This window comes from Gymnoscopelus microlampas (genome assembly GCF_963454915.1).
Source record: "Gymnoscopelus microlampas genome assembly, chromosome: 12".
NCBI classification, from domain to species: domain Eukaryota; kingdom Metazoa; phylum Chordata; class Actinopteri; order Myctophiformes; family Myctophidae; genus Gymnoscopelus; species Gymnoscopelus microlampas.
In genome coordinates this window covers 48,858,522-48,873,055 of record NC_139949.1, presented here as the reverse complement: position 1 = coordinate 48,873,055, position 14,534 = coordinate 48,858,522, and the positions used below count along the sequence as shown (strand labels likewise).

Below are 14,534 nucleotides of genomic sequence, written 5' to 3'. Positions count from 1 at the left end.
TGGTATCGTTTGTTGACGGAAATTCACTGGACCCCCCCTCCCCTTCCTCCTCCTCCCCTCACCAATCCTCCCCATGTCTCTTCTTAATGACTCTGTGCCGTTGAGGTGCACATGTCTCTGTCTCTCCTCTCTCGTCTCGTCTGTCTCTTGTGTTTTAAGTCAAAGCGCTGCTGACAGACAAGGCAGGCTGGCTGGCTGGCTGTGGGCATGGGGGGGGGGGGGGGGGGGTGGAGGTGATGGGTGGTGGGTGGTGGCTGTGTCGGCGTAGTAGGGTGTGGGAGAGGGCTAGGTAGGTAGGTAGGGTGGGTTGGGTGGGTGGTGGTTGCAGCATCACAGCCTCTCCCGGGTGGGGATCCAGATATAAGGCCCCGATTGTTCCTCGATCACCGTCTTCACTTTGTGGTAGACCTCCTCGAAGCTGTCGCCTTCCACCACGGCTGGATGGAGAGAGAGAGGGGGAGAGGGAGGGAGTGAGGGAGAGAGAGAGAGAGAGAGACAGAGAGAGAGAGAAAGAGAGAGAGAGAGAAAATATATCTCTTTACGGACAAAGATCCTGATCCCAAACAGACTGAGTGACCACAGTCTAGCTGTAGAGAAAGGACGACACAAGTAGTCCTGGCTACCTTCAGAACAAAGAGTGTGTGCTCACTACCACACTAAGATGCACTTTCTCTTAAAATGTGACAAATATACTAAACAGACGAGCAGAACACTTCAAGAAATTTGATTAATTCCAAACTTCACCGAGCAAGATGACAATAATTCCAAACTTTAGAGAGCAAGATGACAATAATTGCAAACTTTACCGAGCAAGATGACAATAATTCCAAACTTTACAGAGCAAGATGACAATAATTCCAAACTTTACAGAGCAAGATGACAATAATTTCAAACTTTACAGAGCAAGATCACATTAACAAACAACAAATTATATAAGGAGAGGCCAATAAAAGCCCCTTTGAATTTAATTGAATTGATTGAGGCGTGTCTGAAGTGTGAGGTGTTGATCTGCACTCTGCACCTTTGTACACCAATGCATGCTTGCCGCACAAATCTATTCTCCAATTTGTTGTAACATTTTCACGATCAAATCAAAAACAGTGGTGGATTTGTGCACACATAAGCGATACATGGTTGTATAATAGCCATCCCTCGGCATTCAAATTAACTTTTCTGACGCATTCAACCTAACGAAGAGTGACTCAGCAAACCTAAGCGATTAAAGCGCCGCCGACTGTGAAGTTAATCATTGTGAATCAGCAAAAGGTTTCTAAAACAGAGGATGACATTTCAAAGTCAGGGAGAAAAGATAAAGTTTGGGGGGTAAGATGTGATGTATAATGGAAAGTTTGAAATTACATTTTCAGCTATTACCCTAATTGTTTTTACCATACCCCCCACAACAAGAATCCCTATCAAATGATGTGTATTAACGGTGGGGTAAAGTTGATAACATCCTGTTTATTTTCATGTTAAGGACCCCCAAATTGATATACTTGGCTGCGGACCCCCAAATTAAACGATTTTGTGCCAGACCCCATAAGGTTTGTGTTGTTCAAAATTGTCAAAATAGTCATTATACATTTCTCACAATTCTTGAGAATTTAACCTTTTCCAAAAATAGTTGATCTACAAGCTCACAACGCGTCACGATGCGAAGCGTTGTGAGCTTGTAGTACAGCCACAAAATGTAAAACAGGGTTCAAGTGGTTAAAAACCCCCTCAAGGACCCCTGGGGGTTTTGGTGGAGGCCAGAGAGAAGTGTTTTTACCTGAGAAGCACTCTAGGAAGTCTTGTTCTAGTTTCAGAGCTCTATCCATGCCTTTCCTGGCCTGCTCCTCTGTCAAGCGAGTGTTGATTTCTCTGCAACGATAACACACGCACACACACGCGCACGCACACACGCACGCACGCACGCACGCACGCACGCACGCACGCACGCACGCACGCACACACACACACACACACACACACACACACACACACACACACACACACACACACACACACACACACACACACACACACACACACACACACACACACACACACACACACACACACACACACACACACGATATATATTGAACAATATCAGTATTGTCACACATGAAGTGGTGGAAAGTAACTAAGTACAAGTAAAATGTTGAGGTATTTGTACCTTTACTTCCAATTTCAAATACTTTTACTTCTACTCCACTACATCTCAGAGGCAAATATTGTACTTTTACTCCACTACAATTCTTTGAAACTTTAGTTGCTAGTTACTTTTCAATATAAATTATGATATCATAAAACATACATTAACCACTTTAGCCCTATTTTATACATAGGCTATTTGAAAATAGCCGATCAACAAGCGTCGCGATGCAACGCGTAGTGAGCTTGTAGATCTGCTATTTTCAAACATTTTGGTACTTTTACTGTTGGTACTCTAAGTATATTTTGATGCCAATACTTTTGTACTTTTCCTCAAGTAACATTTTGAACACAGGCCTTTTACTTGAAACAGAGTATTCTTTATTGTGTGGTATTGCTACTTTCACTTAAAGGATAGCTTTAGTTTTTTACAACCAAGGTTTATGTTTTAGATTGTAATTAAAGTAAATAAAATATGAGTGTTAATTTTTTTTTTTTTACTGCTTTCTATAGTTTTAGCAATTTTCGCGATATTTTTTACAGTGGGCGGGGGCATTCTGTCCGGTGGCTAAATATGTATTTTTTTTAACACAATAACCCAGTGTTTTCTTTATTATTATTTACAGTAGCTCTTCTAGACCCCAAAAACTCACATCTGGCCATCAAAGACCACAGGACCTTTTTTATTGTGTAAAAAAGGCATATTTAGCCACCGGACAGAATGCCCCCGCCCACTGTAAAAAATATCGCGAAAATTGCCAAAACTATAGAAAGCAGTAAATGAAAAAAAAATGACACTCATCTTTTATTTACTTTAATTACAAGCTAAAATATAAACCTTGGTTGTAAAAAAACAAAGTTGTAAAATACTAGAAGTTCGGGCCGCTACGCGACCCGAACGTCTAGCGTGACGCGTCGTTCACTTTGCAGTGCCACCTTACAGGCACCTCACAGTGTGAGAGAGAGTTTTGTGCTCTCCTAAATCCACGGCAGGCTTTGAAAGTACCCACTTCAGAAAGAGGTGACGTGCATCACCTCTCCAATGACCAAAACCCACTTTGTGATTACTCAGACCTGGTATGGCAGACCTGTGGGGAGTGTGCAGTGGTGTACAATGTGAAAAGATAGTTGAAATCGCAGGAGATGAAGTTAGCAGTTTATTTGTGTAAAGGGTCGTCGGCGTGGGTTGTGTTGAGGATGGAAGCCGTCGAACTGGTGCATCCTACCTATTTATAGGTAGGATGTGATGTCATGCTGTCGTGAGATTACGTCACACTGGCGTGTCTCATCGTGATGTCACGACCGTGATGTCATATGACGTCACACTGGCGTGTCTCATCGTGATGTCACGACCGTGATGTCATATGACGTCACACTGGCTACATACATACATACATACTGACAACCGACATGGCGCAGGATTCAAATTGTATATATACTAGAAGTTCAACGTCTAGCGTGACGCGTCGTTCACTTTGCAGTGCCACCTTACAGGCACCTCACAGTGTGAGAGAGAGTTTTGTGCTCTCCTAAATCCACGGCAGGCTTTGAAAGTACCCACTTCAGAAAGAGGTGACGTGCATCACCTCTCCAATGACCAAAACCCACTATGGAAGCCGTCGAACTGGTGCGATCTGACGGCATCCTAGAATTTATAGGTAGGATGTGATGTCATGCGTGATGTCATGCTGTCGTGAGATTACGTCACACTGGCGTGATGTCATATGACGTCACACTGGCTACATACATACATACAGACAACCGACATGGCGCAGGATTCAAATTGTATATATAGATAGATCTGAGTAGTTCTTCCACCACTGTATATTGAACAATATCAGCATTGTCACACATGACATGCATGTGACAAATGGTAGACTGCAGATATTATGTGTACAGTAATGTAATGTAATGTAACAGAGTAGAATCACATACAGGACATTCTCCAGGGACTTGGGCCGGACAAATATGGCGATAGGGTGGAGCTGTGCGGCCTGCAGTCTGCGCACGGCGTTGGCCGATACGTCCAGGATGCAGTGTTTACCCTGCTGCTCACACACACACACACACACACACACACACACACACACACACACACACACACACACACACACACACACACACACACACACACACACACACACACACACACACACACACACACACACACACACACACACACACAGAGACCAGGAAGGAGGTTAATCATTTATATTGTTGTTGTCGAGCAGAAACCTTTTATTTCAATATTCTAACTTTTTGCTTTTTATTTCGTTAATACCCTACTTCAGCATATTATATTTATAGCGTCACACAAAATCATCAAAAATAGCAGATCCACAACGAAGCGACGCATTTTTTTTTGCTTGTAGATCTGCTATTTTTGCTATTTTTTTTATTTGAATCTCGAAAAGGAACAGTTTTGGACATACAAGGTTTCCAGCCAACAAGCGACGATAATGATATTCATATTCTATAGGAACGTCATGAATACTAATGTTATCATACAGTATGGTCACAGTATAGCTTTTAACTAGGGGCGGATTTAAGGATCAGGAGGCCCTAGGCGAACCATAGAATGAGGCCCCAGGGGTGAATTTTTAATTTTTTCTTTTTCCTTCATTTTCCTCTAAATATTAACATATTGACTGCCAGAGTTTATTCATAATGTACTCACCCCTGTGCCAGCGATTTTCGTGTTTTATTTTATTTTATTTTGTAATCTTTCATTCAAATAGCTTGTCTGACTGCGTTTTAAACACATACCACAGATCGACCAGCAGAGAGCAGTAGATTGACACCTCGATCACTTGCTGACTCGCTCGACCCCCCCCAAACAGGCTCAAACAGTCCATACGTCATAACCGGATGTGACGTTTTCGGCAATCGCCGATCGGCCTGCAGACCGTTGTGATACACGACGACGATGACTGTTAGTCACCCAGACTAAAGAAAATAGAAGTGGAGCTCCCTGTTCGTTTTTTATACCGTGTGAAAAAACGTGTTTTTCCCTATTCTGGACGAAAATGACCGGGAAAAAAATATGAGAACCGGAAACGGAATCTGCGTCATGAATCCGGATCCGGGTGAGTGTGAAGTAAGTGGAAAACGAAACTGATGATGAAAAATAAACAGAACAGCGCGATCACAGATTAAACAATGAAAATTCCAAAGAACGAGTTAATTCGTTCTTCAGAATTGTGGCACGCAAGCGAGGGATTTGAAAAACGAATTAACTCGATCTAGGCAATCAATGTGTTAAGACGGGAGATGGCTGTGACATTGCCAGCATGGATACAAAGTTTTATAGACCATTGCAGTGTGAACTGCATTTTTGAGGGGCCTCAAATGGAATGAAAAACAGTTTATTTATATTTAAAAATTAATGATTTGAGTAAATCTCATGAGGCCTCCTGACTTTTGGGGCCCAAGGCGGTCGCCTAACCTTGCCTACAGTTAAGACCGCTACTGGCATTTGTTCTTCGGGCCCTATCTTGCCTCACCCCTTATGCCTAAACTTATTAGCCATATTTTACTATTTTGAAAAGCATTTTAAAACCGTTCAACTAGCCGATCTACATCGACACCTTGTGAGCTTGTAGATCGGCTTTTTGAACTAATTTAAAATGTTTTTCAAAATAGTCAAAAAAATCACTCCCTGTGTGAAGGTAGCGGCGCCTTTGATACATTTTGTCATCGATATGTGTTTATAATGTGTTTATAGCCATGTGTCACGTGAAGCTTGACCAATCACTTTGTTGACGCACCTGACCAATCAGAGCGTTGACGGGTCTGACCAATCAGAGCGTTGACGGGTCTGACCAATCAGAGCGTTGACGGGTCTGACCAATCAAAGCGTTGACGGGTCTGACCAATCAGAGCGTTGACGGGTCTGACCAATCAGAGCGTTGACGGGTCTGACCAATCAGAGCGTTGACGGGTCTGACCAATCAGAGCGTTGACGGGTCTGACCAATCAGAGCGTTGACGGTGAACACGGACAAAGTCAGGTTTTAGCGGCTAGCGCCGCTAAAAATTGCAAAAATGTTTAGGGATAAGGGGTAAGGCGACAAACCCCCAAGAGAAGATTCCCTATTTATCGACTGTTTCACCTGGGGGGCGCCCGCCCCTTACATACTGTGTCAGTTACACTGTTGTGTGCAGCTACTTTATAGTTTTTGCTAAAATGACCATTCAGGTTGAGTAACGTCATTAGCTATTCCATATGATGATGTCATCAAGGAATGACCATCACAACATCGTCATCACATCCAATATAATTGTCCTTTTAAATATCTTTATTGTATTTTCCAACACAACTCCCTTCAGAAACGTTTAGCAACAACTCGCGCTGCCTTCTAAAAACCTCTTCTGTACATTAGTTGCACCGATTCACAAAGTGGTGCTGGTGTGTGAAATGTTTCACTGGACGATACATCTGAATGCAGGACGTAACCTCTGCACTGCTGTGGCTGTCGGACACAAGGTGTACTCATTTGGAGGATACGGTAACAACAAGAACAGTGACCAGATTGAAGTCCACATATTCAACACAGTGTCTCTGTGCTGGAGGAAGTTGCCCCCATGGACAAACGGAAGAGGAGAACGTCACCTTGAGGTTCCCTGCGTGCGCACGGAACACACAGCTGTTCTGGTAGAAGATATCGTCTACATCTGGGGGGGATATCCTTACTGTAACGTGCTTTATTCATTTGATGTTGACAACCACAGATGGTCCAAGCCCAATACTGTTGGTACTGTTCCGGTGGCGAGATACGAGCACTCAGCCTGTGTCTTGAGGAAGGTCATGTATATTTATGGAGGAAAGACCCTATGCAATGACATCTACAAGCTGGACACCGCCACAATGGTCTGGTCTTCAATTAACACCAGAGGCACAGCACCACCTTCTTCAGCACCATCAGGTCACTCTGCCACCATCATCGGGAGAAAGATGTTTGTATTTGGGGGCACCGCAGGGAACCACCTCAGAGTGTTCGACACAGAGACCGACTGCTGGCTGAGCACGCCTTCTGCACAGCCTCTTCCAGACAGACTCTGGGGTCATGCAGCCTTTGCCTACGATGGAGAGCTGTACATATTTGGTGAAAATAACTTGAACTGGGACTTGATTGTTCTGTGGAAATTCAATCCACAGACCTTCTCGTGGAAGAAGGTTGAGCCCAAAGGGAAAACCCCATGTGTGAAACGTTGGACGCGTTGTTACCTGGTGGGCGATCGTATCATGCTCTTTGGAAGATACCCCTCACCCGCTGACCTGTACGTCTTAGATTTAAGTCCTAATCTGAAGATGTTATGCAAGCTAGCAGTTATTCAGCACGGTGTGGAGCATTCTGAACTCCCACACGGCATCAGATGGGAACTGGCTGTCATGACTGTCAACAATAACATGAAAACATAACAGCCCTATACGAAGAGATGCAAACTGTGATCCCACTATTAACACATCGAGTGCCATAACCGTAGATCTACGGGAGGAGAATCATTTTTATTTTTTTTTCCCACGCGGGGCGCTCTAACGCAACTTTGGGATGGTCCGCGGACCCTGTAAAATGGAAAGGACGGATGTTATGCACTCGGTGCCGCGCTATGAGCTTGTAGATCTGCTATTTTTGAATAGCCCAAAGTATAAAATAATGGCTATAGCTAAAATCTAAAATGACATAGATGCGGACTGAATGGATTAAAGGGTTAAAATTACTTATTTCTATCCATTACACACACACCCCATGAAGCATTGAACTCACTGAGTTTTTTGTTTGTTTTTGGCTCATTTCTAAGGCAATAATTTGATGATAATAATAAAGATTCTTATATATCCGGTAGGAGACACACAGGAGACTCTTGGAGTCTCTGCCGGTAATCAAATCAAAGTTTCATGGGGTGTGTAATTGATAGAAAATAAGTATATTTTTTGGGGGTGAACTACTCCTTTAAGGCAGTGGGTGCTGACTGCTGAGAGCTTAGTAGTCCCTATACCTGCTCGGCCACCTCGCGGACGCTCTGGACGCTGGTGCCGTACAAGTGGCTGTTGTACTGTCCCGCCTCGATGAAGCGGTGGCTCTGGATGTCCTTCTCCATCTGCTCCCTGGACGACACGAAGTGGTAGTCCCGCCCGTCCACCTCGTACTCCCGCTTAGGCCGCGTGGTGTCTGCGTGTGGAACACAACGCACAATTACATCTCACGTCCTTAGGTCTCATTGAGACCTGAAGCCGATTCTACATGTCTCCTAAATCTCGACAGTTTTCTGAAAAACCTATGTTTCTATATCAGTGGTGCTCAATCTTTTTCACGTCAAGGACCCCCACAATCATATGTATTTGGCCGCAGACCCCCATCAAAATATGTTGTTCCAGGGACCCCCCCAGAAGCAAAGATTTGAGTTAAAAATGTTCGCTCCAAAAATATATATATTCAAAGATTTGCACACATTTTCACGATTTTTCAAAAATAGCAGATATACAAGCTCGTAGCGCGGCACTCGGTGCCGCGCTACGAGCTTGTATATCTGCTATTTTTGAATAGCCCAAAGTGTAAAATAATGCTTTTTAACTCAAATCTAAAAATGACACAGTTCCAGGTCTTAATGGGTTAAAGGTTTCATGACATTCAGTTTTACCACACATTAAAAGTCTTGGTCATGGTCCTTCAAACGTGTATAAAAGGTTTTAACTGAAAATTCCACTCTAGTGAGCCATTCCAGGTGTTTTTCTCACACATTTCTAAAGCCTTTTGAAAAAATAAATCTTTGCCTGCGGGTGTCGCTGTTGAGGGATTTTGCCTGTCAATCATCACCTCTGCTCCGCCCCCCCCCCCAAAGGAAAGGATAGGGGAGGGGAGGGGCGAGGAGGAGAGTGGGCGGGATTAATGGCCTGTGACTTCACTATCCAAGGGCCAATCTCAGATGACTTTTCAGCCTAATTATTCAGAAAACCAGAAAACACAGAAAGTCCACTGAACGTTCAAAATTCAGGTTTTTTGGGTGTAATTGAGGTCATAAACCCCCCCCCCCAAAACTTAAAAGATAAAAAAAGTGAAAATGAATGTCATAGGACCTTTAAGTCTTAATGTGCAATCTGTGAAACAGCATGAAGTGGAGAGGACTCCTCTCTACTTTAGTGCTACGGACAATTATGTATGATTATTGTAAGGGTGTTATTATCGTTCTAAACCTACTGCATGTTCTTGCTGTTCGTAGAAAATGCTTTTATGAAATATCTGTTTCTGTAACACGCATTATATTGCTAGTTGGACCAATTCAAACACTCTTCAAACATTTTTTATTCTATTGGTAGTTTGACCACTTTAAAATACTCTTTCATCTTGGAATTACTAATAACCGAAAATAGCCAAATCAGACTCACTACTGAGCTTGTAGATGGAATATTTTCGGTGTGAAACATGCTTTTTATGGAAGACATGCTGGAATCCAAACGACACGACACCGTTCAGTCAACCAACCATCTGTGTCACTTTAGATTTCTTTGGCCATTCAAAAATAGCAGATATACAAGCTCATAGCGCGGCACCGAGTGCCGCGCTATGAACTTGTAGACCTGCTATTTTTGAAAAATCTTGAAACATTTTTTTTTTTTTGATTCTTTTCAAAAAACTGTTAGGATTTACAGATGTGCCACTTCAAAACTTCACACGTTACTGTTCTTTCCCTGAAAGTGCCCTGAAAATGCATTTTTTCCTCCCTGTTCTGCCCTTAAAAAGGCACTGTTTTGCCCCTGAAAAGAAGTTGTCACTACACACCCCCGTTTTTCCCTTCATATACATGAGAACAAAAGAATGTGTGTTGAAGAAGGTGTCAGACTCATTATGATTTGAAGAGGTCCTTGACCAGTTGCTCAAATTAATTAGCATCATAAAAGCAGTGATCATCAAAATAATTCAGCATTTTAAATGCCCTTCTTTGTCCCTCTTATTGCCCTGGGAATCCCCTGAAAATTTACTGTCTTGGCGATGGCAGGACATTTGAAGTTTTGAAATGGCACATCTGTAGAAAACATTTTAAAGAATCGCCTCAGGTCCTAATGGGTTAAGAAAGTAGGTACTGTAGCTGAAATATTGCACTTTTACCTTAGCGCTAGGTATACTCTTGGTTGCTTTGTTTTAGCGGAAATGCACTTAAAGACTTCTGGTGATTAGTGGTTTTGTTTCCCTACCTATGTTGAATGCACTTATTGTGTAAGTCGCTTTGGATAAAAGCGTCTGCTAAATGACTGTAATGATGTTAAAATACTTACGGGGGACACAAGATCCAAACTTGTCGGGGAACTCAGACAGCAGGTCGTCATTTACCCTGTCCTTCACCGGACCAAGTATTATGATAGGCCTCGCATAATGTACTGTGAGAGAGAGAGAGAGAGAGAGAGAGAGAGAGAGAGAGAGAGAGAGAGAGAGAAAATTCAGAGAGAGAGAGAGAGAAAATTAAGATAGAGTGAGGGAGAGATTCTGTAAGAGTAACTTTGTAACACAACCCGCAACCTCCAATATTAACAAGCGACTTTACAAAAAAACAAGCCCAAAGTCGCTTATAATAAGCGGACATGGCAACCCCGGTGACACAGTGAGTTCTGTGACTGTCTTGAGTTCGGTTAGGGGAGAGAGAGATGAACTAATCACTAGTGGAGGAACTACCTCCACTTCCACTCCGGCGAACGTCCATCTCAGAAAAGCAGCCGCAGTGGGAGCACTTTCAGCCCGGATAATGAAGTGTGAAACCTTAATGTACATTCAGGCTGAGTGTCAGGCTATATAGGGGCCCCCAGCCCTCAAGGGGCCCTCCTCAGCCCCCACACACACACACAAGAATCTGCTGGAGTTTGGGGCTAACTATGGACAGGGTACTTTTTATAGTTGTACAGTATGGCAAAAACATGCATAATCACATTTTCGGGGTGAGTTGTTTAACGTGGCACCTGTCATGTCAGAACAGTTTCCCCTGGTTTGCCCTGCATACGAACCCGTTGCATTCGTCAACAAAACATTTTTAACCCTTTAAGACCGGGAACGCATCTGTGTCATTTTAAGATTTCTTTGGCTCTATAAAAATAGCAGATATACAAGCTACGAGCTTGTAGATCTGCTATTTATTTTTTTTATCGTGAAAATGTGTGCAAATCTTTAGTTTGAATATATATATACTTTTTTAAAGCGAAAGTTTTTAACTCAAATCTTTGCTTCTGGGGATTTTACAAATGTCTTCTAAAACAGTTCTTTTTTTTCCTAAAGTATTTTTTTTTTTTTTTTTTTTTTTTACTTATGTTGCTATATTTTCAATGGCTTTCAAACTTTTTTCAAGTCAAGGACCCCCAAAATAATATGTATTTGTCCGCGGACCCCCTCCCATCTAAGAAATATTTTGTTCCAGGGACCCCCAGAAGCAAAGATTTGAGTTAAAAATGATCAACATTTTTCTAAAAAATAGCAGATCTACAAGCTCGTATATCTGCTATTTTTGAATAGCTAAACAAATCTTAAAATGACACACATGCGTTCCCTTCCCCGGCCTTAAAGGGTTAAAGCAGTAGTTGAACGGACAAAAGTTGGAGAATGTTTTCAGTGTCTCGCTATAATACAGTATAAAATCCCTTCATATTTTGGTTATAGCTTGAGACATTTATTTGTTGGATTTTTTCTGGATTGGCGGTGAGAGGCTTGTTATAGCAGATCTATATTTAGACATGGAACACTATATACATGAATACATAATGAGCTCTGGGCTGACGCGCTGACTTTAACTTGCATTTTCTTCAACAGTAAAAAGTCTTTGTACAGTACAGTATGTTTTTGTGAGAATGCCCTGAACAGGGGGGGTTGTGGTATAGCGGAGAGAAGGCGGAGAGAGGGGGTCTCCATGGATGGATGTTGCTGTGTCCAGGGGCCTCCTCAGCGCCTCAATTCATCCTTGATATCGTTGTTGTCGGGCAGAAACCTCTTATCTACATATTCTAACTTTTTGTGTTTTTCTCGAAAATCAACGGCCTACTTGATCATACTACAGCAGCTGTTTTCAACCCTTTTCATGTCAAGGACCCCCAAATTGACACTTATTAGCCTGCGGACCCCATTTGAAAAAGATATACCAGGGACCCCCATAAGAGAAGACTTGTACGGCTCTAGCAGTGATTTTCAATCATTTTAATTTCAAGGACCGCCAGTTTGACATGCATTATTAGGCTACGGACCCCCATTTAATGGCATTTATACCTCTGAGACCACAATTTATATTGTAAAATCAATGTTAATTTAACTCTGAGAGTGTACAAATGGAACCAAATGGACCCTCTAGGGTCTCAGAGTTACAGACACATAAGACCCTTATGATAAGGGTCCATGTGGTTCCTAAATATCTATCATTTAGCTGGGGACCCCCTGGAACCCCCTCAGGGACCACTGGTGGTCTCCGGACCACTGGTTGAGAACAACTGTACTACAGCATCACACACAAGCATCAAAAGTAGCAGATCTGCAAGCTCGAAACGCGCCGTGAAGCGAGCTTGCAGATCTGCTACTTTTGATGCTTTCGAATTCGAATCCTGAAGTGTAACAGTTTTGAACATATGAGGTTATTCCACCCGACGGGAGAGACAATATGAAATCTGTGAGATAAATATCTTATGAAAAGAATGTGATTTTTTTTTCTTCTCCTAACCTTCCACTTGTGTGACGGTCTCGTAGCTGTGAGCGGTGTCATCTCTCCCTGAGGACAAGCACACATAAAAAAAACACATCGTTCTTTATTAGTGTCATCAAAACCACTTTCAACTGCAGGCTTTGCCTGGCTGTACTCACTGTTACTGACATGGTCGTCTTACTGTTCATTGTTAGTGACTGCAGAAGCTTCTAGCTGCTGCAGAGAGCAGTCTATATGACTGTGTCCAAAATCACTCCCTATAGTATATATATACTCACTATATAGCAGTGGTGTGTTCTGGGTTATTTCGGAGGGCATATGATAATAATCACTCCCTGCATGACATGCGCGACACGTGGTCAATGGATGAAATTCTTAGCAGTGGTGGTAAAAGTACTCCCTTACTTACTTAAGTAAAAGTATCAATTTTCTGCAATGTAGAAATGCTCTGTTCTCATAATCATTGTTATACCATTTAGTGGACATGAAAAGCATGGCACAACCGCTGGTCACTGTAGCAAATCCTACATAACATCATTCACTGCACTGAAAGAAAAATGTTGATGTAGCACGTTTTACTAGTGACCTGGGTAGTGTCCCAAGTGGTTTTCTTTGTTTTTTTCCCTCTTATTTTTCTCCCACAGATGAGTTCACTATAGAACTCCCTATATACTAGGTAGGGTGTAGTGAATGAGTGAGCGATTAAGTGATTAAAGTAGTAGTTGGTCTATGGTCCACTCATTACCTCACTTTTCAGTGTGTCCCGAGTGTTCATTTAACTCTGAGAGTGTACACATTTGTTGCATTTGTTGTGATTGAGAGTGTATAAACGCAACGATTTGGTTGCATTTGAGAATACAGATTAAGTGTGTACAAATACAATCAAAGAGTGTACAAATGCCACCACATGTTGCCTTTGGTTGCCTGTGTACACTCTCTGAGAGTTATAAATGGATAATTTACCACTGATCATTTTAACTGCATGCCTACAGCTGGACTTTCAGACAAACTAACAATTAGCCTTTAAATGCTCCTTGCCAACTCACCTTGAGAGCCCAAACTGTCCCGATTATGGTCCTGCAACACAGAAGAACCCAGAGACTTATATTAGACCCGAGACAAGAGTGACAACAAGAACGTTCAGCTTCCAAAACGATTCTAATGGGACGGATGCTTACCCTCTCTTTGGTGTTGCAGCGAGACCACTCTTTCCTCTCTACCCTGAAGACATCACACATAAAGTAAAAAGATGCATTAAAACCTCAGACAGGGAGAGATATAACGGCGGATGATGGCAAGGTGTAAAGATAATGAGAGTCCCCCCGCGCTGCACTCCAGACTGTTTATGGCACACAGATCGATCTGTGCAATAAAACAGCGGGAGCAAAACGACTCCATCATTATCTTTATGCTGATGTTCTGTTTGTGCTGCCTGCACCTGATCAGTGGCCAAAAACAAGCTCCTATAACATTACTGAAGCGCCCCCCAAACGCAGTAAAAAGACACCTGTTTTTGTCCCATCATTGCTTTTAATAGGCAGATAACAAATCATCGGTGTTGTCTGTTTTTATACAGTATATGCAATCAACAAGACTAGACCTTATGATCAGTGGTGGAAAAAGTACTCAAATGTATCAATACTGCAATGTAGAAATACTCTGTTAGAAGTATAAGTCTGGAATTCAAAATTGACTTGAGTAAAAGTACAAAAGTATTGGCATCAAAAT

The 14,534-nt window shown here is 42.4% G+C and overlaps 1 protein-coding gene across 1 annotated transcript in view; it reads right to left on the bottom strand.

The window, feature by feature from the left end:
• Window positions 1–313: 313 nt before the first annotated feature.
• dlg4a (discs, large homolog 4a) overlaps window positions 314–14,534 on the bottom strand; it is a gene marked incomplete at its 5' end in the record, with an annotated part of 225,793 nt that continues 211,572 nt past the window's right edge. Inside the window, 8 exons of the mRNA XM_084074799.1 lie at window positions 314–437; window positions 1,772–1,863; window positions 4,075–4,184; window positions 8,139–8,311; window positions 10,414–10,515; window positions 12,825–12,872; window positions 13,853–13,883; window positions 13,985–14,027. Of these exons, the coding sequence (XP_083930925.1) occupies window positions 331–437; window positions 1,772–1,863; window positions 4,075–4,184; window positions 8,139–8,311; window positions 10,414–10,515; window positions 12,825–12,872; window positions 13,853–13,883; window positions 13,985–14,027 (706 nt within the window). The 3' untranslated portion in view covers window positions 314–330. The remainder of the gene's footprint in view (window positions 438–1,771; window positions 1,864–4,074; window positions 4,185–8,138; window positions 8,312–10,413; window positions 10,516–12,824; window positions 12,873–13,852; window positions 13,884–13,984; window positions 14,028–14,534) is intronic.